The 26,806-nt window shown below is 45.3% G+C and overlaps 1 protein-coding gene across 8 annotated transcripts in view; it reads right to left on the bottom strand.

Moving 5' to 3' along the window:
* The window catches only part of LOC120893909 (serine-rich adhesin for platelets-like), a 188,391-nt gene that overhangs the window by 61,928 nt on the left and 99,657 nt on the right, over positions 1–26,806 (bottom strand). For 5 of the 8 annotated variants that reach the window (XM_040296116.1, XM_040296114.1, XM_040296121.1 and 2 more), the window contains exons 4-5: positions 15,839–16,380; positions 13,275–13,872 (exon numbers count right to left, since the gene is read on the bottom strand). In XM_040296116.1, coding sequence (XP_040152050.1) covers positions 13,275–13,359 — 85 coding nt within the window. In that variant the 5' untranslated portion in view covers positions 13,360–13,872; positions 15,839–16,380. The remainder of the gene's footprint in view (positions 1–13,274; positions 13,873–15,838; positions 16,381–26,806) is intronic. The other 3 variants (XM_040296118.1, XM_040296119.1, XM_040296120.1) reach the window with 3 other exon arrangements.

Genomic DNA, 26,806 nt, shown 5'->3' with positions numbered 1-26,806 from the left:
TTGCCGGTACAGCAGCGGCCACACTCTAACGCTCGAATAGAATGGTACATGCGTCTGGGTGGCCCTCGATTACGGACAAGAACGCAGGCAGAACGAGATACTCCAGTCCAGGAAGGTAACATCATTTGGTGCAACCATGGCCACCACTGTCCTAGGTACTGCATCCTGTCCCGTGATGGGAATGGCACTCGTCTTTCTGTTCGCTCTGGCAATGCAGTAGTAAAGCAACCGTAACGCACACCGGAACGTTCGGAGAAGACTGTTTGCTGACTGTTGGCCTAGGTTCAGGTTGCTGAAACATTTGCCTAATGCTAGAAGGTTGAACTCGATAGACACACACACACACTCACACACTCACACGTATTACGGGGTCATAATTCAATGCCGGCGGATGGGGCGAGTGTTGAGAGAGCGAGGCGGCCCAGTGTATCGAGAATGCTTGACAGTCGAACGTAATTATTGGACGATAAATTATTCAACCAAACATTTCCCAGCAAACGTTCCCGGGCACAGATGAACCGCTACGGAGCAGTGCCGGAGCCGCCCGAGCAGGCCACTCGATTTTCAATTCCCTGTCGGAAAGCCTGCCGGATAAAAGCGATAATAATTCGACTTAGCATAACTTCTCGCACGACTGCAAAGCTTCAGTTGTGCGGCTGGTAGTGGGGACGCGGTGGCTTTTAGATACGCTGGGCACGGGCCAGCAGTTGCGGAAAAGCATACAGCTCATGTTTCAGGTGGAGTTTTTGAGAACACACACTCACACATACACACACATGAGGCCTTGCTGTCCTATCGTTTGGAAGCGGAGCGTATCCGTCCTGCCAGTTGTGAACGTGTGCAGTAAGGAACGTTGCTGTGGGAACAAGTTTCGTTGCCAGTAATGTGTAACACAGTTTGCACAAACTTTTAGTTCAGCATGACCGAAAGGGTATTACTATGCAATGGGTACACCATATCGAGGATGTCGTGTACGGTGACCTGCAAATGCAAACATGAAAGCCCGTTTTCTTACTAGTAAAAACACTCAAGCATAATAGTTAGGAAAGGAAAGTTTCGTATTGGTACAAGTGTTATAGTTATGGCTGGTTTTTCGAGGAAATTCGAGGAATTTAATATTATGTTTAAAAGAAGTACAATTATTATTAACACTAGTACTAGCTACAAGTTAATACTAGTTCACTCCATTAAAGTGATTGCTGGGGACGACAAACCTTCTTTCTACCATTAACGGCTCTCCGAACTTATAGTTGAGAACGTTCGTTGGAATTATGATTCATGCCGGTTTCTTGGCTGTACGAAGTTTGCCTAGCGAGAAGTCATTTAATGTGGTGAAATAAACATATTACAAGTAGCAACAAATCTACGTTTTAGTGTTCAGGTTAACTGTGCGAAATCAATAGAATCTTTAACATAAATGACATTTTCATGAACTGTACAGCACAATCCAGCATTCGCTCAACTAGCTCAACTTGTATAAAATATTATACATTATACTCTAATTAAAATTCACTAGAACAACACGATACCGGTTCAAAGTACCTCCAGTAACTGTTTTATTTTCCCACAATTTGCACAATACTTCTTCGCTTCGTTGATTTTGTATGTCAATATTTTCATTTTTGGTGCCAGGAAAGCGATATCAAAAGTCGCCGTAAATATTTATGATCAACGATCAACCATGCTTCTGTTTGAAGTGCAGTACCGAACAATAGCATTTGCGTTTGATTTTGATGCGGCTGAAAAAAAATGGTGTTAACTTTTACGCAGCACCTAGCAGCAATTGCGCATAGCAAACTTGCACGCTCCGCGATATCATCTAATCCACGCTCGGTGTAGACATTTCTATGCGTGCTGAAAAGGGAATGAAGAATTGCACAATAAGTAGAATGAGATGGCACAATATAAATAAGGCAAAATGTGTTCTTTGGAGTTATGTTCACTGTGAGACAAGAGAGAGAGAAAGAGAGAGACAAAAGGTGAAAGCTTTACGGTTTGCGTTCCGTTTGCTGTGGAGAGCGATAAAACGATTTACACTTTTATAAATTGCGTCCATTAATCTGTGGAATACCGGAAACGGCAAAGCAAAGTGGAATGTGCTTTATGCTATTCATTCACTGCCTCTTTTGAGGGTGAAGCTTTCAGATTTGGAGGATGGAAGCGAAGGGGTCGTAAAGCGACCGGGAATCAGCACGCTCAGCAACCCGCAGAGAAACTACCTCAGAACAGCCTGAACAGTTCCCCTTCCTTCTCCTCCCCCTCCCCTCCCCCAAACGTACCGACAACGATCAGCATCGCTCAGCGCAATGCTGCTCTACCAAATGCTTCCCTTTGCGCTCGAGTCGACCGCAGAAATTCGCTATGCAAAACTGTACACCGTAGCCAGTAATCTGCCGAGTAGGGTGAAGCATTGAGAGCGTGCAAAGGGTACAGGGTAAAGGTGGGGCAAAAGGCATTGACGTTGCGCATACTCCACCACACCCTCCCCGCGCCAGTCGCATTTGTCATTGAAGGACACCTTTTTCGACACCTCGAGTCACCTCAACACATTCTCTTCCGGTCGAGCGTAGAAACGGGGGCAAAGCGCCGTCTTCGTGGTGCTGGTGATGATGGGCTAGAGCGTTTGAAAGTGAGGCAAAATAACTTACTGCGCAGCGGAAAAGGTTGAACAATTTGTAGAGCGAACCGAATGTTCCGCGGGGGGTTTGCTGGGGGTCGCGGTATCATTCCGGCACTGGTTCTTATCTTGCATCAAAGCCCCGAAATGCTTGGGAATGTAAGAAAAGGATGTGCCCATTTGTGCAAAGTGTTAAAATGTAGGATTAAGAGGAATTTCCCTCGCGCCGAATCGTGTACGCCTGGTGTATGGCAAGTCTGGTATCTATTTTGGCACCATACCTCCTCGGTAGGGTAGTGTGGGTCGCTTTCTTTTGATAGCAGAAACTTAAGGGATTTGTGAGGGAGTTACGCTCAGGATGGGCTGGCATGGGATGCTTTGTGTGAGGAAACTGTATCCCAGCAGCAAGGAAGCGTCTGATTACTTTTGTGAAGACAAACTAGTAGCTAGTAGTCAGTGTACACCAGGAAGGGACAATACATCGCAAAATTAATAAGAACATTTTCAGCTCATGTAGTTATAAAAGGCTGACTCAGGCTTTCAATGGAGATAAATTATACTGAAAGAAAAGTTTCTTTTTAATGAATGTCGACAACATGCACTTGATACAATTGAAATATATGGCACAAGTTAATGAAAAGGGATTTTTCACCTACATAAGTTACTCACCATTAACCTCCCATTTCGTTGCGTTCAACATAACAAACAAAAACGTAACTGCCTGCCTCAAGCTCGCAAATAATCAAGATGGTATTAATTTAAACGTCTCCCTTTTGTTTCCTTTTTCACACCCAACGGCGCTATTAACTTCATAACGCGATGAACTGTTTTTTTTTTTTGTTTGTTTGTGATTTTGGCTAGCTGAAGCGAAAGGACGCAAAATGGGATACCGGAAAACCTTGCTTTCAACCTCATCACACTGTCCCCGTAGCAAACACACAGGCATTAACCAACGGGAGGGAAAAAGGTCAAAAACAACCCACCGTTGTTGTGCGAGCCGCAAATCATGTAGCTGGCATGCAACAGTTAGCAACCGGACAAGGTTAAACATGACGCCGGCGTGGGTACTACTGCTGCTCACTTGTCACAATCCTAATCCTGAGCAAGAATGAATGAATACTCAAGGACACCTGCTTTTGATGAACTGCTTTTTTTAGTCGTTGTTTGTTTCGTTTTTGGCTGTATGAGTGTTTACAGTGGTCGGTACAATGGTGACACCGTACCACTTCCGGCGGAAATTCAGCTTCCGGGCTGGTTTTACGTATGCCGTGCACTACCGAAAGCGGTTCGCACCGTATCGAGCCTTAAAGCTGATTGCTAAAACTAAGCAAGAAAAGTTTCTTAAACCAGTCTGGACATGCAGTGTTTGTGTATTCTTTTGTGTAAACTTTTCTTCCATTCCCTTCTCACACCCTACATCGTGCATGAACTATGTTCATAAGAATAACTTGATGCAGAACACGTGTATTGTCCTCCGCATTCCAAATCGGAGTGGAGGAGTAAATCTTGGAAGGAACGAACAACTAAACGAAATAAACAATTCTGTCCCAAACATTCCACAACAATTTTGAATGGGCAGAATTCTCGGAACACGCGCGCCATCCCAGCTTCCCTTTGCGGGAAAGCAAGAACGGCGCATCCCCTTTCTAAGCGGGTACGGCCAACCCGTCGAGGGTCGTTTGCGACGGTGTTGCGAAGAAAACATTCTTGAAGGATTAGCAAACATTTTGCCCGACCCGACGGAGCCGGATTAGCGTCCCCGTCTGCCACCTTCCACTAACGTACCACGCCGGCCAATAGCGCTATTTTGTCATCATTACAGTGCGCGTCCGTTGGTCGGGCCAAAAAGGTCGCTTAGGCCCGCGCGGTGTCACTCATGTATCTTCATAATGGCGACCGAAAAAGCTAACAACACGGCGAACCGGCAAACAAATGCCACCCTGTAACAAGGCGACAACTTACCATTCGTCTCCCGGCGTCCCAGTTTGGCCCAGCTACATCGAGCGGAACGATCCCGGCCGAGTCCTGCTGGACGTAGCGCGCTGGCAGAGGATTAACCATTTTTATTTGCATTTATTAACTGGTCCACAATTTCCCAACAACCGTTAATTTACATTAGCCGGGTGTGAATTAGGGAAAAGGAACTGATGGCTGGCGCTGCCTGGCCGCAAGATGGACCGTTCCGTTCGACCCGATAACACAGTGTCTCACTATATTGGCTGATATATGGGGTGAACCGTTCACCCGACGCCCCGGGACGCTACTAACGGCCGAGGCACTATGGGCGCGGGACGCGCGTGAGGCACTACACCGACGACACATGACTGCAACCGCGAAAGACATTTGTGGGCTGGTTAAGAGGCTAGGAATAAATATATCTTGATTATTGACGGGCTTCAAGCTTAAAGAAAAGCCGTCGCTGGTGGCGGTAGGTGAGGGTTTGGGTAGTGCATCATCCCATTGGTTGAAGTTGGTTGCCGTTTGCCGCTAACATTGATACATGAGTATTGATAAAAATCGTGCACTTTTGCTGGTGCCACTAAATCATGGTAACGCTGGCGTGAGGATGTGTTTGTTTCGGGCAATAGTGTGTAAGGGCCATTAAATTTATCACTCCAGCGTGGCAAACAATTTATCTTGTTTAATGTGAGAATGTTATTTAGCTGCTAAGCTGAACTTGAAAATTGATAGATAGATGCTTTTGGATCCGACACAGAGAAAAAATCGTTTAAATTAATAGTTTGAAATATAGCAAATAAAGCTAAATCTTTCGAATCAAAATTAAAATAAGTGTTCACTTTAACGTTGATTGGAAGCATTTTGAGAACTTCATTCAAATTATTTTCTCTTTGGCGTGCACAATATGCTTCACTTCGTGTATAAATCTGCATATTGTGTTTTTCGGAGAAATCCGGTGTTTTGAAGACGGTTTAAAAGAAAAATCAAACAGCCTTAATGCCATTCAGAGCACAAAGCAAAACGCATGCTTCAGCTACTTGCTGGACTCCAATTCAATCATCGACAGCAGCCCACGGAGTTTTCAATTCATCGACTCGACATTTCAGCTGAAAAATGAATGCCAACAAAGATGTTTTATGATTATTCCTCGAAAAAACTACCCCGCAACGAGTCCCATGCGCAGATTTTGCTTCCATTGCTCGCCCGAACCTCGAACCACATGTAATGTACAGAGCAGATTGATTCAGTGCACGAAACCGTAAGCATCGGGCAGAGCATCGCAAATGGTTGTACAGCTATGTTTTTCTTTTTTTCTTTTTGCTCCCTCCCAGCGTCCAGCAGGAGCTTGGATGGAGTTTGATTTATTCTGCATAATCAGCATGGTCGTAAATATTTCTACTTGAAGGCAAGCAACAGCGCGAACCGGACCGCCGGCACGCTTCGACGGGTCGACCGTTGTACCGACCCGGTGCAAGGGAATCCCGGGCACAGTGGACCGGTTTCAGCTTAGTCAGGATTTTATTTGACGTGAGTGTTGTTGTACTCTTTGCCCTCCTCTCCTTCTCTTTCTCTTTCTCTCTCTCTAGCTCTGTCTCTCGGCACCACATGCTGCTAGGCTGCGGGATTAGCTTCTGGCACAGCGTTGTGGGCAGCAAAGGGTCCGGAAATGAACCCCGGGTCAGATGATTGGACAGTTCGGGTCCGAAGCAGGAAGCAATCACTGAAAAAAGGTTGCCCGAACATCGCCTCGCTGCTGCTTCCACCTTCCACCTTCGCTCTTTCTACCTTTTGTTTATTTCCTGCCGCAACCTACGCGTATGCTTTTCCGTGTCAATGTTGTGCTGATCATTTTTATGTGGCAGCGCGGCAGTGAAACAGAATCCGAATACGAATTTTGATTGGTTTAGCGGAACAGATTGATTATGAAATGTGGGCATCTGGGAGGGGGGGGGGAGGGGGAAAGTTGTTTCGCCGAATCGTCGAGCCGGTAGCGGCAGTGATTGACAAAAATTCATCGAAACTCGTGCCCAACATGTATTGTGATGGGATTTTAATCGGATGTAACACAACGGAACGCTCAGGAAGAGCAACGCAATTTCATTTGTCTGTGTTTGGTTGTGTTTCTGTGATAGCGAAATATAATTGATACATTGTTGGAGGACTGAATGACATTAGTTAATGGGCTCCCTCAAGCCTGCATCCATTAGCATATTAAATTAAACTTTATGTATGACATATAAAAAAAAACATTTGCACTGGGATGCTCGTTGTCTAAAATAATGAGTATTGATGTTACGTACTCGTTCGTATTTGACATCCAACTTTTCAAAACTCATCGTCGTTATCGTCATCAGCACTTGCGGGGAATTGATTTTAACTCGACTTTCATGTTTACTATTGCACGCTCCCACAACTGCAGCTGCGATTGTGATTTACAATACACCTCATGTGGCAAGGTACTTTGTTTACATTGCACTCAAACCCCATTCGTGCAGGTGCATGTTTTGTTAATCATGGATGCGTTGTAAAATTCATTTAATTTTCCCACCCAGTAGAGTGACGCGAAATTAAATGACAATTTTTGCATTTACCCACTGCCGCGTGTTTTAGCCATTCGTATGAAAACAATATTTGCGTACAGATTTTCACGGATGGCTTAACCACCGTAACCATTTTGAGTGTGTTGTTTGTGTTTTACAGCGGGCTCCAAGTACACCACAACCACTCCCACCGCCGATGCAGGATCATGAAATGCTTTAATTTTGTGTGTTTCTGTTCGCTTCGCCCTTTAAGTTTTACGTTTAGAGCTCCGTTTTGCCACACGCAATCGAACGCGCGAAGCGAATCGATCCATGAAACGACCGTGCCATTGGTTTGTGGAGAAAAATCATCTCACTAAAGCAAATGGCGGCATGGGGCAAAAGTACATTCACGCTGTAGTCTTGCGAACGGGCGCAAGACAGTGGACGTGGTCTGTTGGGTTTAATGTGTAAATGTGGTTTCACACTTTGCCCCGGAATCGAATCGACTTGCTGCTCTCGTGCTCCCTTCGTTCGTGCTCGGAGTTTGTGGTTCGAACGACCGTAGCACGTTGTTCCGAAACGAAAAGTCTCGAACCAAGAGGGGGTTGTGGAACCGTTTTCTTTTGGTGTGCAGGTTTAGCGCCGTTATTCTGGCCGTTTTCCTTTCCGAGCGTTCTTCGAGTTTCAACTAAACGGTTCGGCACTAACGCAATGAGCACATCGAATTCATTACTACTGCCAGGACGGTAGGATAGCTGCCATCGAGCTTGTGTGTGTGTGTGTGTATGTGAGAGAGAGAGATAGAGAGACGAAGGGGTCTCCGGGCGGCGGGGAAGTGATGTAGCATAAACGAACTGACTGGACCCGCATCGCTAAACTCGAGGGTACGGACTGGCGGAACCGGGAACAGGGGAGATAAAAGGTGGCGGGCCAGTACAGGATTGCGGTTGATTTGATCAATGATACGTTTCAGCGATTTTCCGCCAACCGCTGCCAGCGAATGGAAAAGCATAATTAACGATTATTGCCTCCAATCCGGTGTGCTTTAGTGTGCCCAAAGATTGGATTTTTTGCCATCCTCACTTTCTTTCTTTCTCTCTCCCTCTCTCACTTTCTATCTTTCTTTTTCTGATTATTCTCTCTCTCTCTCTCTCTCTCTTTCTGTAGTAAAGATAGATAACGAGTGAAGATGCTTTTTTTCTTCATAGCGAAAAGAAACTTACACACAGCACGAGATCTTTCGATTAGCAAAAGCCAGCGAAGCAGAGAACTCGAAGAAGCTTTAATTGTGCAGCCAGGGATGAATCAAAATTTAGGTGAATCATATCGATAAAAATAAAATGTAATTCTGAGCGACATCATTATGAGCGTTGGTGTGAATATGTTGGCGCTATGGGTGCAACATTAACGAGCTTAATGAAAGTGTGCGTTGAAAAATGAGATGTTACCCATTGAATGGCATTGTCAATCGCAGATCTGTCACTTTTTTGTACCCAGTATAGGGCAACGAAGCGGTAATTGAAGTTTAATGTGGATGTACTGCATTTTACAAAGGGTAATTAAACTGTGACTGCAGTAAATAATGCTACCAAGCCATTGATTACAACAGATACTATCATGGAAGCAGATTACCTTGAATGAAACCACAATTAGTAGCGTTTGTGTTTTATGGAAGAAAGGGTTCCACTGTATGCAATTTATATTGATACAAGAGCTTTAATCACACAGCAAAAAAATGTATACAACGGGATATTTTTGTATTCCAACATTCAGACTGAACGCTAAACTAAAAGAGAGTTTGGAACAAAACGATCCAACGCGGTCGTGTATATGGAGGCGCCTGGTATTTCGTAACGATTGGAAAGTAACGTATTAGACTGTTTAAATTGACATCAGCATGGATACTTCAATGTAAGTAATGTATAACGGGTCTTTATTCATTGTTTTGTTGCTATCGTAACATGATACCGTTTCATTAATTGAGCATAAATTATATGATATTGCGCTGAACTTTTTTTGCAGGAATTCATAAGAAGCCATATGAGTGTAACTCAATGATACGGCCAACTATGCCGTTTTTACAAGATTTTTTATAAACTATTTATTCGATAGTATGGTTTAAATTCAACTTATGTAATTTCGTTTTATTAAGAGTAGCTAAAATGTTGGCGGGCTGAGCACATAATTATTCTTAAAATTCAGCATAATTGAAACGTAAAGGTAATTTATACTGAACGTCAAACCTCATGCCTCATTGATGATTCTCAATAATCTTGACGAAAAAAACGATTGCATAATTTAAAGCATTTCTATAAGCAAGTGGGTTTTTTTTGTTTGTCTTTTGACATATTGCTGAACAGAACGTAGCAAAAGGTTCTTTAATTTTACGAGCTTTAAAGAAACTCATTTGAAGAGCGGGGATGAACTGTCATTTGTCTACTTAGATTGTAACTAGCTTTATTGTTTATTTTTAAATTCGCTATTATTCTTTAAATTATAATTATGTGATGAAATTATGTTACATCCTTCCTTCTTCAAGTGACATAAATGTGTTCGAAATATTTGCCCATTCACAGTTTTCCCTTCAATGTAGCGCAAATCAAACGTTTCATCACAAATCAAACACACGCCAGCGAACGCACAGGACCGCTAAATAAATCCAGCAGTAAACCACCGTGGGGTAGCTTTTATCCACTTTGGCGACTATTACCAGCGAATGTCATGGAATGGGAAGGGGGAGGGGAGATTATTCTTTCCGAAAAGTTATCACTGTAAATAAACATAAAAATTTATACGTATTAAACAGGCAAGCACCGCCGGCTGCTGCCCAGGAAACGGCTCTACCGGGCAAAGCCTGTGCCTCTTTCTAAAATACCGGGCGGCTCCATTGAGCCATAAAAGTGAGTTCGTCTTAAACCATGCACACAAGCACACATAACCACAGCACCACCAGCACCAAGGCGTACGCTTCACTGCACATGCGAAGCAGCACTGCTGTGCGCTTAAAGTGCGCTTCAATTGATTGAAGCCCGACCCAACCGTTCCTCGCATGCAAAAGTTTGTGTAAAACAACACATATATCATGCCTGCCGGTGCGGTGCAGAATGTGATTGTATTTGTGTACGTGATGTGTGTGTGTGTTTATGCAAAGGTGCAAAGTTTGTCGGATTGTGATTATTTGACAAGCAGCGGGAGGCAGGCGCAAGTAATCAGCCTAGACCGATAAAGTCAAAAAGTTTATTTTCCCCTCGCCCTACGAAACTCCAACGGAGCGGGGTGCTTCGGGGAGTTTGGCCGTACGGGTGTGAGTGCGTGGTTTGAAGTAAAACCCGCCAGTACAACAACAATTCCCATTTTATGTCAATCATCAAACGACGCTTTTGACGACGAAACAGGCGACAGTGTGGGTCTTTCCCATCGCCCCGTTTCCACGTCATGCGGCTAAGTGCTGGCAGGATGACCTGGCGTGAGGGGCGAGCGAAGTGAGCGCGGGTGAAAATAAAACCGGATATTTGCATTGGATTTTTGTTTCTTCTTTTAGCCGTCACAATTTTCCTCGTTTCACGCGTCTCCCTGGCAGCCCCAGGTCAAGGGGAGAGGGAGCCGTGGGTGTCGCTTGCATAAGAGGGGGAAAACAGAGCCAAGATTTTGATGGCTTATTCAATTTCTTTTACCGGAATGTATGGAAATACCGGGTATTCTGGGGCCGGGTATTCGATTTTCCGTTTATCCGCATTTCGCTTCAACCGAGCGCGGGAAAACGTGAGGGCGAAATGTGGTGGCATTTCGAGCCTCGCTGATCATTTGCATGCAGCATTGTGATGAGCCCGGTTGTGTAGCCCGGGTGGAGCCGCGCAGGGGCAGAAAAAGGAGGACCGAATACGGATCCGTTTGGTATTTTAATATTGATACGCAAAGCAAACATCAGCACCGTTCACTTGGTGGATCATATATCAGGCCGAATGTTGGGCTTGAGTTGCTGGGCTGGGGAACATTTCGCTGCCTGCCGCACACTGAACGGGTGCGTTGTTTATTTAGGCAGGTCTGTGTTGAGGTGAAGTGCCCCGTTTTGTAGGGACGGTGGGAGATACAGCCTGCCGTGCAAATACAGCGTTAATGGGAAGGAAGGTCGAAGCTTCCCGGACCCATCCCGAGCAGTGAGAACGAGCAGTGGGCGGCAAACTCGTCCGTGGAAGGTTTTCGCAACGATGGTTTGATAATTCACTGCTCTCTTAATGCAAATCTTTTATTTGCTTTGCGTACACTTACACCATGGGTGTATTCTTTGCCGGATCAATTAGGAGAGGAGAGTGGTTTGCAACCGGTGCTGAGCGACCGAGCAAAGTTGAATAATCAAAGTGAATGGTTTTATGTATCGGAATAAATTAATACATGAAGTAGGCTGGTATTGGTTAATAATTACACACGCGCCGAATGGTAAATATGATTTAGAACTGTCTGCACTCCATGTATTTTCTTAGTAAATATTGAATTTTCTATCTGCGCAGACCGTTACGTCCTAAGTAAATAAATCGCACTGTTTTCTTCTGCATGAAATACCATGAGAAAGTCATACTAAAATAACAATTAATTCAAATCAATGTAATATAGCAAAAAAAGATTTGGTTTTACGCGTCAAATCGAATTTGGCCATCCTGATTTGGAAGCTGCCATTCGTATAATTAGAATCGTTAACGAACCAGCGTTGATAGAAATACAATACTTTCTTATTATATGATAGTATGATACGACATATGTTTGTAACAATCTTACGTTTTCAACACGAAAAATTACGCAAAGAGTGTAAACTTATAATTACCATTGTAAACAAATGCAGATATTTTGCATCGATCTTGTATCGCTAATATAAAACCAATCCCTCTCGAAATTGATTTACAACCAATGATTCAGAATTCACGCTTAAACAATGATTTACAAACGTTGTTTTATCCTTTCACTTAATGTACCTAAGCAGTCATCTTGCCCCAGTGAAGGCTTTATTCGACTGATTTTTGTAATCTTTTTTCTATTTACATGTATTTCAAGTGCTTTAAGTGGGTAGTGATGAACCACAACTGAATTAATTTAGTACGGTCTTATAAGATCCGATGATTTTTTTTGCATAGATCATTGGGCGGTTCCCAGACTTATATATATATATATATATATCAACAAAACAAAAGAAAAGTTATTTCCATCTGTATATTAAGCCAGAAAGCTAAAATTTTCAGCCTGTCGTTCCGCTGACACTGACTGAGTACTCATCATCCAGGTTGTATCCATGTGACTGTTACGATTACGCCATATTGAATTCCACCAATTGAGTACAAACCAAGATGCATTTTAAAATTGTTTTGTTTTCTTTTTTTTATATGAGTTTTTTCTGGAATTCTGGAATCAAACAAAAAACCTTGCCAAACCCAGTAAATTGTACGTTTAGAGGGTTTTGCAAGGTTTTTTTTTGGCTGATTCCAGTATTTTATTATTGCTTCCCGTAGTGTTTTTAATATTTTACATGGTTTATCCTTCGTGAGCTAATCATGGAGCTTGTTTTGCGGGTGGTTTTGTATGGAGTGTTGACATGATTTCAGCTACGAAGTCTGACACTTCATGTAAAACAGCTGGCTAATATCGTTAAAACCCCCAATATATGGAAATGCGATCAGCTTGCCGGAGCGCCTGAAGGTATGTAAAAACGTTGATCGCAACATACCTACTTAACTAGAAAATCAGTAAAAACAGAACAAAAACATGTAAAATACAATCCGATCAATATCAATTGCATGTTAACAAAACTACAATGAAATGAAGTAAATCGCCCGTTGAAACCCAACGTGTTTGATGGGTTTGATGGGTTTATTTGGTCAGATAAACGTATATACAAATAAATATAAGCATATTTTACAACATCTTTCCTACAAATTTGGACAGATATCAGTGCACCATGCTAAAAAAGCAAAGCACATTTGACAGGGCTCCATTGCCATAAAGGTAGTAGCAGTATCCTTATGCTCCTAGACGCTTTGTTTCCGTGTGAAGCGAGTGCGACTAACGATTGGCGCGAAGCTGAATAGCTTAAACGATGGTTCAACTGCCAGGTTCGAAACACGAACAAAAACACAAGTATACTTGCAAAAACAACAACACCAACAACAAAAACAAAACGGAAGTCTTACCTGTGCTGCTCGAGCAGAAGAAAATAATCATCCACAAGATGCACAATATGTGTGCCTTCGTCATTGTCATTTTGAATGCGCTCATCCCCGCACGGTGGGAAACGGTGTTCCCCTGCCCGGGGTGAGTTTCCTTTGCACAGCCGTGCCGTAATCTGTTCCACTTCCTGTTTCCCGCGGTGTTGCGCTCTCGACCACCCGGTTGCCCTCTTCGCTCGCTCAGAAGAGTTTCACTCGCTTCCGGCCATTCACAAACACTTATTTTGGTCCTTGCCTACACACATACACTCACTGACACACACACACGGACACGCATTCTCTCTCTCTCTCTCTTTAGCTCTCTTGCAACTTCTTCTCCCGTCGCTCACTCGTTCACTCGAAATAAGCCGATTGGATTGGCTCACACGAGAGAATTGCGGGCACACCTACACTCACACACATAGAGCGATTGGAGACACACATTTGCATATGGCCAATTGCACTTTTCCACTTCCACCGTCACGGTGCATTATCTTTCGCTGCACTGCATCCTTCAAATGCACTTGTGTTGCCGTCACCGTCGGGTTCGTTGTCGTCGTCGTCGTTGTTGGGTTTACGAAGGCTAGGAGTGAAGAGGGTTACTTTTTATTTTCTACTACACTGTGTCTGCTCACATCGGTGATGCAAGCATCCTAATCCCCAACCTCCCCACCACCACCACCACGCTTCTGAAAGCACACACTGCCCCACCCCGACACTGATCTTTCAGTAAGTGCACCGGGAAGGGTCACACATACGCGTGCTGCTCACTTTTGCTGGCGTGGCACCGGCGGACTGCTTCAAAACGCCAAAGGAAACACTCATCCTGCCACTTTGCATGATCAAAGGAATGGGGTTCGCCTTTCCCTCACAAGGCACCGTCACTCTGCCACAGTTTCGGGGCTCGCTTGGCTTCCGTTTTCCGGTTTTGCTTCTACGGCTCGCGCGGTTTCTACCTGCGCTCGCTGCAGCTTCCCTGTGTAAAACGCTGCACGAAACGATTCGATTAGGCGGAAAGATGCACACCGTAACCGCAAATGCTGAGATTCTTGCGGCTCGTGCCCCCTGCCCCGACCAAGGTAAGGTTCACTGGCGTCTTCGGCCCCCTTCGAGAAGGGCGATTCGGTTCGTGTAAGTTGCACCGCGGTCACCACCAGGGTGCGATTGTGTCTTGCCGAAAGCGTGCGCGTGCGGGATCATGTGCACGTGAGCCCGCATCACAAACAGGTAGCAATTAGATGCTAACCAGCACGGGCTTCTCCGGAAGGAAAATTATCCAACACTACCATATGCACACACACACACACACACGCACGCACTACAAGTACAGCCGGTGTTTATGCTTGTGCGCTTGTTTTTGGGGCTTTATTTTATCTGTTCGTTTCTGTTCCGAGCTTCGGCACCCTGTGGGTGAATGGAAATTGCTGTTCCACTTCCGGGATGTTGTTTTGTTTTTGTTCTCTTTCTATCTCTCTTTGCTTTTCCCCCTACGCTTTTTCTCCCTGTCCTTTTATTTTTTTTGTGATTTTTTTTCTCTAGCCCGTTTTATATCACTCGCGTTTCCGTACTGGGTCCGTGGTTGCTGCCGGTAGCGTTTGCTGCTTTGAATATTTTATTATTTTCGCCGCTCGCCCGAATCCCACGGGTAGAATCATGGAGCAGAGCGCTCGAGCGCCGGAAAACCGATGCAAACGGCAGAGAGCGAGAGCGGAGGTCACTCGGTGGTTCAACAACAGTGGAACCAAAAAAAAAATCGCTTCTCTCCGGTGTCTCTTTTGCACACCCACAATGCTGAGTTTAATTTTACAAAGCTTCACTATCCCCCCCCCTCCCCTCTCGACTAACGACCGTCAACGGGCGGAAGATTTTCCCTGGCCTTTTGCATGGGGGTTTAGGGTTCGGTTCGGAAAAATCTCGTTTCATGAAAACCACACCGTGGCCACCTTGCACGCCTCTCTAGGGGGATATGTATGTGTGTGTGTGTGTGTGTGTGTGTGTGTGTGTGTGTGTGTGTGTGTGGGCAAACCGTGCGGATGCGCTGACTGGATTAGGATAAGTTTATTTTCGCCTCACTAAATGATTCAAAACCCCCAACCCGGTGCAACCCGATGCAAACATTGGTGGACGGTGGATCACTGTGACCCGAACGCCCGGGTGGGCGTGTCGCGGGGGAAGAGTCCTGCGAGAGATCAGTTAGCGTGTGGCAACAGTAACGGTACCAGCAACGCGGTCGTCTTCATTTTTGTTTTGTTTCAGTTTGTTTTTCCCCAGCTCAGCACAGTGCACCTGATTGGTGAGTCGTGTGTGTGTTTGTATTTATTGTATTGTTTTATAACTAGCACGATACCGAGCTGAGACACCTATCGACACACCGGAGGTAATCCTGGCCGCTAGTGTGGTGCAGCTTTCCCTTCCATGAACCGCGCCGGAGGGCTTGCACAATTGTGTGTGTGTGTAGCGTTTGGAAGCGATGGTGGGTTCCCACTCTGTTTGAGTATGTGTGTTTGTTTTTTTTTTCTCCCTATCTGCCCCTCTTTTTTATCTCACACCTTACGGCCACGGATGCACTTTTATGTGTTTGTTTTTGCAACCACACACTACACTAACCAGCACGCAATAAGCCTGTCCGCGCGTAGCACTACCGATTCGTGCACTTCCGGGCGCACACAATTCACTTCACTGAACCCGATTCCGACCTTCCGGACGTACCGTGTCGCGGTGTTCGCGTCCTGCTGCAATCTCGCACGGCCTCGGGACCGGTGCGGCCCTTCGGGCGTTCGGCTGCCTTCCCGCCCTGTGTGTGTGTGGCTTATCGGTGCAAAAGCTAAACGATCTGGAACGTGTGGGTACCACGGTGATAGTGCCCGCGACTGATACACACCTCTCCTTGCGCGCCACGTCCGTTGGCACTGCCAATTTGCCAAGTCACTTGTGTGCAGTTGCAGCTCTGCTCAAACACGGATGCTTACGATCGATCGATCGGGCTTTTCGCAATTTATTTATTTCGCTGCCGCTGGTGTTGCTGCGCGAGTGTGTGCGGCTGTCTGTCTTCGCCTCATCCCTATTCCGGTCTCGCTGATTGAACGCTCATCTGAAAGAGGGACAAAAAAAGAAGGTTTAGGTTAGTACCGTGATAGCGGCGGGGGAGGCGCAAACAAGCGCGTATGATCATGCCCGCGCCATGATGTACGGTGCACCAAATTGATTGGTTAAATGAGAGGGTCTTGTTTGACGAGTGCAGTAGCGACGAGCGAAAATGATCCCGTGTGCACCACGTGTGAGCACGGTGCACGGCGCTATTCGTGCCTTCGTTAGGGGGAACCGGAGGAGCAGATATCGTTTCGCGAATTGTTGCTGCTGTTTGCTTTGATTACGTTGCATTGCAACAAATAAAGGCTGGCTGGTGTGTTGCACCTGCCGAAGGGTGCAGTAGAAAGCCAAACAATATATACTTCGCACACGGCTAACAAATGGGTGGGTTGTGTTGTTTTGGGTTTTATTTGCTACATTCAAAGTTGATCGCAAACTATGCTCACGAGCTGATAGTATAACAATGATTCATAGTTGTTTTAGTAACAACATCTTATATAAGAGTGGCTCGTTTTATGTGAAAGGGGGAAGAACTGTTGTTTGAAGTTGTAATTTGATTTTGAATTTTCTGAAATAAAGTAAACTAAACTAATACAAAACTACTAAAAAAGCAACACATATTATACTTTTTTGTAAATGCATACGTTAAGCATGTGCTCTACAGATTTTCTTAGAAATCCTTTAATGATTCTTCTGATTAATTGTGTTTTTGTTAAAAGAAAAACAATGTTAAATTGGTTTTGCTAAAAAGTGTGTGTTTCCTTTAGAGAAACGAGCCCGCTAAACAGCATCCGTGCTTTCATCTTGCCCGGTACATCGCGGCATGTGTGTGCATGGGCTTTGGCAATTCCTCACGTCCGCCTCGTTTGCCAGCTTGGTGTGGGTTGTGCAATTATTTACATATCCAGCGCCGTACGCCACCGAAGCCGTCGTCCCACACATTAGCCACCCGGTGGAAGCAGCGGTACGTGTGTCTGCTTTTCCTTCCCCAAACCAAAGCAACAACCACGAGAAAAAGAAGAAGAAGAAAAAGAAGGAAAGGAAAAACATTTGCTGCTATGATTTTTTATTCCACGTTTGATTCCACGCCGCACCGGACGGAACGGGCATGTCAGACATGCCAAGGCAAAAAGTGTCCCGAACCCCTCGACAGTGGAAAAATCAACACGTCATCCCAAAACCGACCCACCCAAGTTAATGGGAGGGTGAGGTGAGGGAGGAGTGTGGACGTGGTACAGGCTTCTGCTGCTGGTTAACGAATCGGCACAACCGTAACATATTACATCAAACAAGTACACGAACCATTTGCTAGCGAACAAGCACATACATACACAGGGAAAACCTTCCAACCACCCTCGAAACTAAAACTTCGCCCTACCCGAGACGTGCTTATGTACATCAAACGGATTGAGCAAATGTTGCCCATCTTGTTTGAGGGGTGTCGGAAAGAAGAGCAAAAAAAAAGAGTAAAAAAGAGAAAAACAAAACCATAACACACCCTCCCAAAACAGTACACAAACCGCAATAAAGATGTAAAAACATTTGCGTAACGAAAATTTTAAGCATCCTCGTACGTGTACGGCAACGATTGCTACACTATTGGCTCGGCTGTCGTGTGTGTGTGTGTGTGTGTGTCTGCATATGAGTGTGACACGGTATGTGTGTAGGACACAGGAAGCCAAATACACGTGACAAGTTGAAGGAGTTCCTCCGTGTCAATCGCAATAGCGGTGGAACAGTAAGGGCTCCGTGCCAGCACCGCGAGGTTGGAAGTGATCGGGAAAACTGTAAAAGGATAATTTACCACCCAATAGGGTACGGAACAAGCGGGTGGTTTGGTGGAGCAACACACACATACACACACCTTATGCTTGGCATATTATTACGCTTTTATGATTGTCAAAATTTCGTTCCATCACGCGATTCCGGAACGCGGAACGATATGTGTATATGGCGATATGTGTATACGGCTGATAGAGCCTGTCAGTGTTGGAGACGTTTGGCCATAAAATAGCGTGGAATTTTTATCTCCCCACAACCGCTCGAGCTGTCCATTACATGTTCAATTGTGTTTGCCAATAAATTAGCTTTACTGCTACCACCACTACACGGGCGAAGCGTAGTGCTTAGTGTGGTTGGTGCTCGGGAAATTGATGGGTATTGTGGTCGAGCTGTTGTTGTGGCAGCCGCTTGTAGTGTGAGCGACTCATCAGAAGGCAAATTTAGAAAGTTTCAGCAAAACACACACAATATTGCATTGGTATGGCAATACAGAAAAGGAAGAAATTCGCTTAGAAGATTGCATCCGGTGCAGCGCTTGAATATGCTTGAAATGTGCATTCTGCATGACACAAATCATATCGAACTCTGCTGATCATCGTCATTATTTGCGCTTTCGGTTCAATTTGTACACTTCACTTATTTCCCATCGAATGTGAGCTGTCAGCTGCAGTTAAGCATCTTCTTAATTGGGAAAGTTGTATTGCTTTAAACAAGAGAAAGATATCTATAGAGTTTGAGTATTAAGTCGTTGAATATATGTTAATCTAAGTATTTGATCTCACTTGATATTGGTTAAAATTATTCAAACAAATGTTAAGACTTTTCTTCCACCACATTAAAGATACCCAAAAATGAAAAATCACACATTTTGCTCCAGAGCGTTTCCCTCGAGACAAGCCCTAATGCCCAACGAGTCCGATGCGAGGTTCGATGATTTGGCAAATTGTTCTGCCTCTCAATACGCTAAACGGTAAATAGGGGGACAACTTGCACAAATCTGCTGCCAAGACGATAAGTTGATTTATTTTTATTAATTACATCATCAGTGGTTCAAACTTTTCTCCCCCCGAGGGGATGGAACGAAGACGACGAGCATGATGTGCCTAGTTCGCTTGCACTTTTGTCACTTGCAAGCGCTGCTTACTATTCGATGAACCAAGCAGATTTTTCGGGCCAGACAGCAAGGGCTGCTGCTGTCCCCGTGCCCGATTTTGTGTGTGTGTGTGTGTGGTGTGTGGTCGCGAACGTGACATTTCGAAACGCGTACATTCAGCTTATGATGACCGTACCGGCATGCCTTGTAGGCATCTTTCTGTTCTCCCTTTTCCTATCCTCACCCAGTGCCGACCGCTGTCCGGTAAATTCGGCGTTGGTTGCGTTTGACGAATTGCTGACCAAAGCTGAGCAATGTTTTTTTATTTACCCTGCTCGTTTTTTTTTGCACATAGCACGATACCGACCGAACCGTGGCTGCGTTTGTGAAGCCCTCCAGCACAGGGCGTCGGGGGCGATGACATGTTCCAGCGATGACCGCTTGTTCGATCGATTTCGACACACCGGGACAAACCGTCAGCGCCGAAAAACAGCGTCAAAATCATGCAAGCGGCAGCGCTGTCAGCTGATTGGTGATGATTGGTGATTGTGTTATTAGATTTTTCAGCCTCGGCCGTCGGCCGCGTTTTGCTGGCGGCAGGGAACTTAGCTGCTGAGAAGTGACACTCACGCCATGAGCACGGGACACGTTCCAATGACTGGAACTGTCAACAGAATTCATCGCTCAAATTGAAGGGTCAGGACAGCCAACCAGGACATGAATTTTGGGGCGTGACGATGATACTTCACTTCCGTGCCAAAGGTGATCGCGGTTGGTGATAATTTGTTTCGCTGCTTCGTTTTGAGTGTAAAATGTACTTTAGGATTATAATTGTTGAAACTCTTTGTTTTATTCAATTCATCCTTTTTTTATTGATTTTAGATGAAGTTTTGATACTAAAATAATGTCTTCCCATTAGTTTAGAGGTCAGACAAACGATCAAACTACGTGTGGGAGCAAATTGTTGTTTATGTATGAGTTTTTAGAGCACAGTATATCTACTTTTTCGTGTCGATTTCACGTTTTAGGATGCTTCAAATTCAATTATCAGGCTCAGAATATCTTGGACTTTCATTTAAGGTAATTTAAACAGGAAGCGTTATAGAAAAATAATATAATATCACATTGTCTACTTGAGTTGAGTTTTAGCGATTCAAAAGACGTGCAAAAGGCGGACGAAAAAGCACATTTAGTTGGTTCTAATAATCAAATTTCATAAACAACATAGCATAGCAAACATAACAAAACAACAACATAACAAACAAACTCAACCTTCCAAGTTTGCATGAACATGTTGGGCTTGAATATCTTTATTGCGGTGAAGCAAAGTTTGCCGCACACTCATCCTATTCTCCTTGCTTGCTTCTTTTGTCGGTGTATTCATCCATTATCAGGCTGATGCAATTAGCAAAGCCTACCAATACTTTTAGACCCCACACTGCGGTAAGCGATCAGCGTATTTGCTTGCTTGGAACTTGATAAAACAAGCACCACACACACACACACATACAGCTCACAATGTTCGAGATGCACAAACTACTGCTAAACAAAAAGAAAGAAAAATAGCTAGTGGAAATGCAAGTCCGGAAGCTGCGGCATGCTGCAGAATGTTGCAAAAACAACTAGGAAAAAAAACCCCACAAGATCGTCAACTATCACGATGCTCTGCTTCTGCAAAGTTCGACGAATTGACTTCGCAGCGAACCGACCGGCAAGTCGGTTGGGTGCAACTTTGAACGCTGATGAATTTCGTACCAATTCTTCGCAGGTTGGGCGTATTCGGTTCATTTTTCGGGCAAGGGCTGAAGTTTCCTCTTGCCTACCCTCTCGCTGCTATGCACCACAAACCCGAGCTGCACAATAAAGTCCCTGCCAACCGGTTGGCAAGTTGGGTCCGCCCGCAAAACTTTTGGCAAATCGATGCGCGCGAGAAATAGACAAATAGTTAAATAACAAGGAAACTTTCTTTGCAAAACAACATCCCCAACATCCATCGCACGTTCGACGGTTTGGATGCTGACGAAACTTGCGTTCCGCACCCAAGCACCCAAGATCGCTACATTGAGCGGTGCGTACGGGTGGTGAGCCGTGTTGCTCGAGTGCTACGGAAATGCCCCGCGCGCCCAACATCCATCACCCAGGGAAACCCGCCCCAAAAAAGGCCTATCGAATGGTTCGTTTAGTTGATCGCACCTCCGTAAGTGGATTGATCCCTCGTCCTTCCCCGTGGGTTGTTGTGTTGTTGTGGTTCCTGCCGCCGCTTTCCAAAACTTGTCAACGAAACTATTGACGCGTGGCTTCATGGCATGGCATGGCAACGGTTGTTTGCCCGTGCCCGAAGACACCAGAAACCATTGGCGGTGGCATTGAGCTGAACAAAATCTATGACAATTGTGCTCTCGTGAAAGCATTAGATAAAGCCTGCACCATTTGCAAGGCTACGGTATGCCATTATGTTAACGCTTTGAAATGAAGCGGGACCCTATAAAGGGCACCGGCTTCGCGGCTTCATTTGTGCATCTGTGCCGGGTAGCAGGAGGCAGAGAGCAGAGACAAAAAGGCAAAACAAAAACAAACCTCAACCAACGGGTGGCTCACAATTGCGCACAAAAACAAAATTATGTGTGTCGCTCACTGCCGCCCTTGAGGCGCACAAGGAACTGCACACAAGGTTTCGCTCTTTGCGAAGGTTTGGTTTGGTCGGTTTCAAAGTTTTCCATTTGCGCCCGCTAGGAAGTGTGCTGGAAGCTTCGTCGAGTTCGTCCTTGGTCATTACCAACCCCGTTCCTCGGGCCCATGTTCCATCGCGATCGAAAAGAAAAACAAAGTTTCCCCCCCCCCCGCTGCTTCTACTGTTTTGCGTGCATGGGAATGTGTGCGCACGGTGCAGTGCCACGGAGAAGGCGCGCTTCGTTATCATGCCAACTTTGGCTGGAGCGATGGTAAAGTTTCTCCCCCACTCCTCCTTCCTCTCCCCTCCCTCTCCACGCACCACACAACTCCATCCCATTGTCGTTATTTTCCAAACGGGTGTAGCATCTGCCAGTGTTTTTACTGCCACCCGTACTGGCAGCGGGTTAAGATATTGGAATGGCTTTGCTTTTTTTGTATTCCTCTCCCCCAGCACACCCCGCTCCGTTTTCCGAAGGCCTACACTGCATCTGCCAACTGGGGGAGCGGTGCACCGGAATGCAGCACCGGCGGGTGGTGGGATGAGTCGTTGAAAAGCGCTGCACAAGAAATAGCTTTTAGTGCGCTGTTTTCTTTGTGCGGTGCTGTGCAGCTTTTCTTCCACCACTGCTGACACGCTGTGACGCGGTAACGCGCGCAACATGGAATACGCGCAGGTGAAGCGCAGGGGTTGTTATCGTCTTACCCTAGCTGAGTGGAGTGGAGGCGAATGAACTAAGCAGAAGAAGGGGAAAAAAGAGATAGCTATAAGATTTCGCCTGATCGCGTTGCAACAATTTACTTCCTTCTGGCGTCCGGTGCGCACAACAACTTTTTGATATACTATCCCTACCGTGTGCTTGTGATGGGGGGGAGTGGGTGGTAGGACGGTGAAGCCCGAGTTAAGTTGAAACCAATGTAGGCTATAAATGGACAACGGTGGATTTTTAGCGGGTCCCTTGCAGCGTCATGCTTTGTTGTTTGGCATTGAACGTCCAGAAGGCAATGGATGATGTTGGAAGGGTTTAGCAAGAGTTTATTCACCTTTATTTTAAGCTATCTTACTATACTACACTTACTGCTATTAAACCATATTTCTACCCTCCCTTACACAAATACAAAAGCATCGCAGGCATGCAATTGCGGTTAGTGGCAAACACTGTTTTGTTTTTGCGGCGTGTAATTACATTATTCCTAACCAAACAATCAACCCCAAAACCATTGTTGTGTGTATGTGTGTGTGCGTGTGTGTGTGTCTTTCCTATGCGACAAAGGCAAACTCATTGGCTCAGCTGTCCACATCAGCATTGTATGGGTACGAGGGCTAGGGATAACTTTTCGCTTGCGCGTTACCACACCGCCGAACGCCGCCCAACCCCTTGCCACGACCGTCCGCTCCCGCAGTCTGACGGATGGGACAAAGTTTTGCGTAATGAAAACAAAACTCTTCTTGCCTTCCACTCCCCCCCCCACGGTACGGTTTGACATCATCGGTACGTTTTATTTGCTGCCAAGTTTGGCCTGTTTGGCCAAAGTTGCAAATGATTGACACTGACGCTGGCCGCTGGACGGAAGTTGGTAGCCCGCGTGGCAAGAGCGAGCGGAGGCGGATGGGAGAGTGACCGGACACACACGCACACACACACTCACTCAGCTTTAGCTCAAGCAAAATATGTCCGGTAGCTGGGACTAAATATGGACTTTCCAGAGGTACCCCCTCTTCCCTCCCCAGCTTATTCCCTATTCAATGGGTCCCTTTCAACTGTTCTGTAACGTTGGTTGGCCTTGTTTGGCTGTTTGGTTAGACCGATTTTCGTAAACAATTTGTACGTTCTGGTTTATGTGTGTCTGTATGTTTTTGTTCTAGTTTGGAGTAGTATCGTGTGACTGTCCGGCAAGCTCTATTAGGGCATTTATGATTGCATATGCTGCATTCGCGCCATGAAAGAGATGTTCGGTTTTCTATGAGCTTCAATTTGATATTAAGCTTACAACAAAAAGAAATTTCCTTTTTGATTGTACATTGCATTCTCTTATTGAAGATAATTGTAATTTTGCTTATTAACTAAACTCAGGAGGCCTGAGTTAGTGCAATTCAGTCGATTCAGCTAAACTTTATCCAACTGAAGTGGCAAGCCGTGAAATGATAAGTATGGAAGATGTTTTGCTACACCAAATTTCCTCCAAATGTGTTTATTAGCAGCAACTTAAAGTGCTGGCCACGTCCCACGCTCCCGTCAACGGCAGCATTTTTCTTCAAATCTTCAATCACCTCAACGGTGCGCAACCAGAAACCTTTTGCTCGCGCAAACAAACGTCACGAATCCAATCAGAGACCGAATAAGCTTTTGGCATTCCCGTAAATGAAAAAAAGGGAATGTAGCATAAGTGAGCAAAATTTTGAAACGCAACGCGCGACATTGACACGCTTCCTTACTGGACAACTCTCCCGTGCAGCATCTTGGAAAGGAAGGCAAAGCGAAAGGTGCAAACGCAAAAAGCATCTCTACCATTGCGTTTCGACGGGGTTTGTGCATGCATGCACAGAGCGCTATAAAATTCATAGCTCATCTATATGCAAAGATGCTGCCGGTCGACACAGTCATCATCATATTGGTTTCATGCTGTTTCGTGGCCCTGCACACCCTGTACGCGATGCACGTGCTGTGTGAAGGGTAGCAAAGAAAGATAGAGGAGCGAATGCAAGAAGAAGAAAAAAAAGTACACTAGTTTCTTCCCCAGAAGCGTTACGGCTCGCAAGCGGTGCAGCAATCACTCAACCTTACTGACTGAGTGACTGATTGACTGAGTTTTGGAAGTGTACTTTTTGTTGTTGTTGTAACATGTTGATGATCACATTCCTCCGAAGGGATACCTTGTCCGTGCAACATTCGGTTGGAGCTTTTCCTTGGCAAAAGGTACAAACTTTAAGGGGATGTTTAAAAATAGCTAAAGCTATATAGCAAACTAGCAAACAAGTCCAGCGGGGAATGTTTGTGTTCATTCGAACGTTGAATTTATTTGCAAAATGTAATCTGTTGGAAAATGAAATGGGTTCGAACGCTATAAATAATGCTCCGTTTCATAGGCGGCGAAAGATATGTTATCAATTTCAGAAAGCACCTTTTCCTTTATGCAGCCTTCGCTCAAAATCTTCGTTTTCCATATTCCAACATCATCGTTCATAAGCGCTCACACTATTATGATTGTCATTTCTCACCGTTGGTGGTACCAGTGGCTTTCCCCCGTTCGCTCCCAAGGGAGAACCGCTTTCGACAAACGGCTGATTTATAAGTGGCAAACAAAATGGATAAACACTCATCAGTAAACTGTGCATCGGCTTCCCCACACAACAGTGTTAAAAATATTCATAGCCTCATTTAGGACTAACAAGCGTAGGGCACCGGGGCAAAATGTGCCACCGGCTTTCCGAGCCCTTAATGGGAGCCAATTTTTCTCACTCTTATCCCCTCTCCAAAAAAGAAAAAAATCACCCACTCGCAGCGCGTTGAAAAAAATATGCCCACTCCCATTGCCAGCACACACCGGCGAAACCCCCTCATTTTGCCCTGTGAGGCCTACCAGCGCGAAACCGTCGGGGCGTTTTGTCTCCATAGCAACGGAACAGAAATCGTACGCGCATGGTGCCTCACATAAATAATCCATTCGTTTTCTGTCATGCCGCCTAAATGGGGGCAACTTATCTGGTAATTTACTTCTTATTTATATTACCCCACCCTTTCCCAACACTGTGTGGGTGTTCGAAGGATGTGGGTGCATGTTTGGGGGTAAGTGATAGCCACCACCTTTCGAGCGAGAAAAGAAAAGAAAAAACAATCACCACCTTTTCCATCTTATCCGTCCTCACGCAACCGCCGGTTCGTTTCCTAAACTGATGCCAAAAATGATTTACGGAAGCCTTGTGACAAATAATATAAAACAAACAAGAAAAGTAGGCGCACGCGGGAAAATGAGAGAGAGAGAGAGAGAGAGAGAGAGCGATAAAGCATCGCTTTAACGTTAGACGGAAGCTGCGCCTTTGCTACCGTAGATGCTGTAGCGCTGGAAAACTCTTATACACACATACACACAAACAAGCACAGCGAAATGGAAAACCAAACAAGTGAAAAACGATGAGCGGATACGGGTACCAAGGGCACGAAAGAGTACAGTGGAGTAGAACTGCCGGCCACAAACTTGTCACACGGGCATTGGCAACACAGGCATTCCGCCGGGGGCAGCAGGTACCACTGCGCACGTTTTCACGAACATTTCCATTTTGTTTTCGCGAATAACATTTTCCAAATTATGATCCCATGATTGATGGCTCGTCAAGGGGTGGAACGTTGCTTCTACCGACATGCTGCACTGTTCCAAGAATATATACACACAAACATACAGCCAGACGGTGCGTGCACTCTTTTCCAGCATGCCCACACATGTAGAGAATAACAGGCGCTCCTGAACAATGTCCGGTTCATCGATACGCAGGGCCCCAGTCCAGGGGTTAAACTTTCAGCATTCTGCTGCAAAACGACCGTCATCTGGTCGTAGTGGAGCCTCGATTGAAGGGAGCTATGATGAATGTGCGTTATGAAAAATATATGTCCATTGTCCATGGCAACACTTTGGCCGTACTTTGGCAACGATTTCACCAAAATATTAACCATGAGTTCCTGCTCATTCGTTTCCTATCCATGCCTTTAATTACTACCAAAATAATAATGAACTCCACCGCTCATCATGGTAAGAGCACACTCCATTGTTGACTACCCACCATGTACATCCGCCGCTTAATGTTAATGCTACAACGCCCCACTGTACTGTTTGTGTGCAATAAAGTAGAAGCAATTTATCGGTTGCCTCATCGGCCTACATCGGT

The sequence above is a fragment of the Anopheles arabiensis genome, chromosome 2 (genome assembly GCF_016920715.1).
Source record: "Anopheles arabiensis isolate DONGOLA chromosome 2, AaraD3, whole genome shotgun sequence".
Lineage (NCBI taxonomy): Eukaryota > Metazoa > Arthropoda > Insecta > Diptera > Culicidae > Anopheles > Anopheles arabiensis.
The sequence above is the reverse complement of the archived record's forward strand: the minus strand, read 5'-3'. Positions and strand labels throughout refer to the sequence as shown.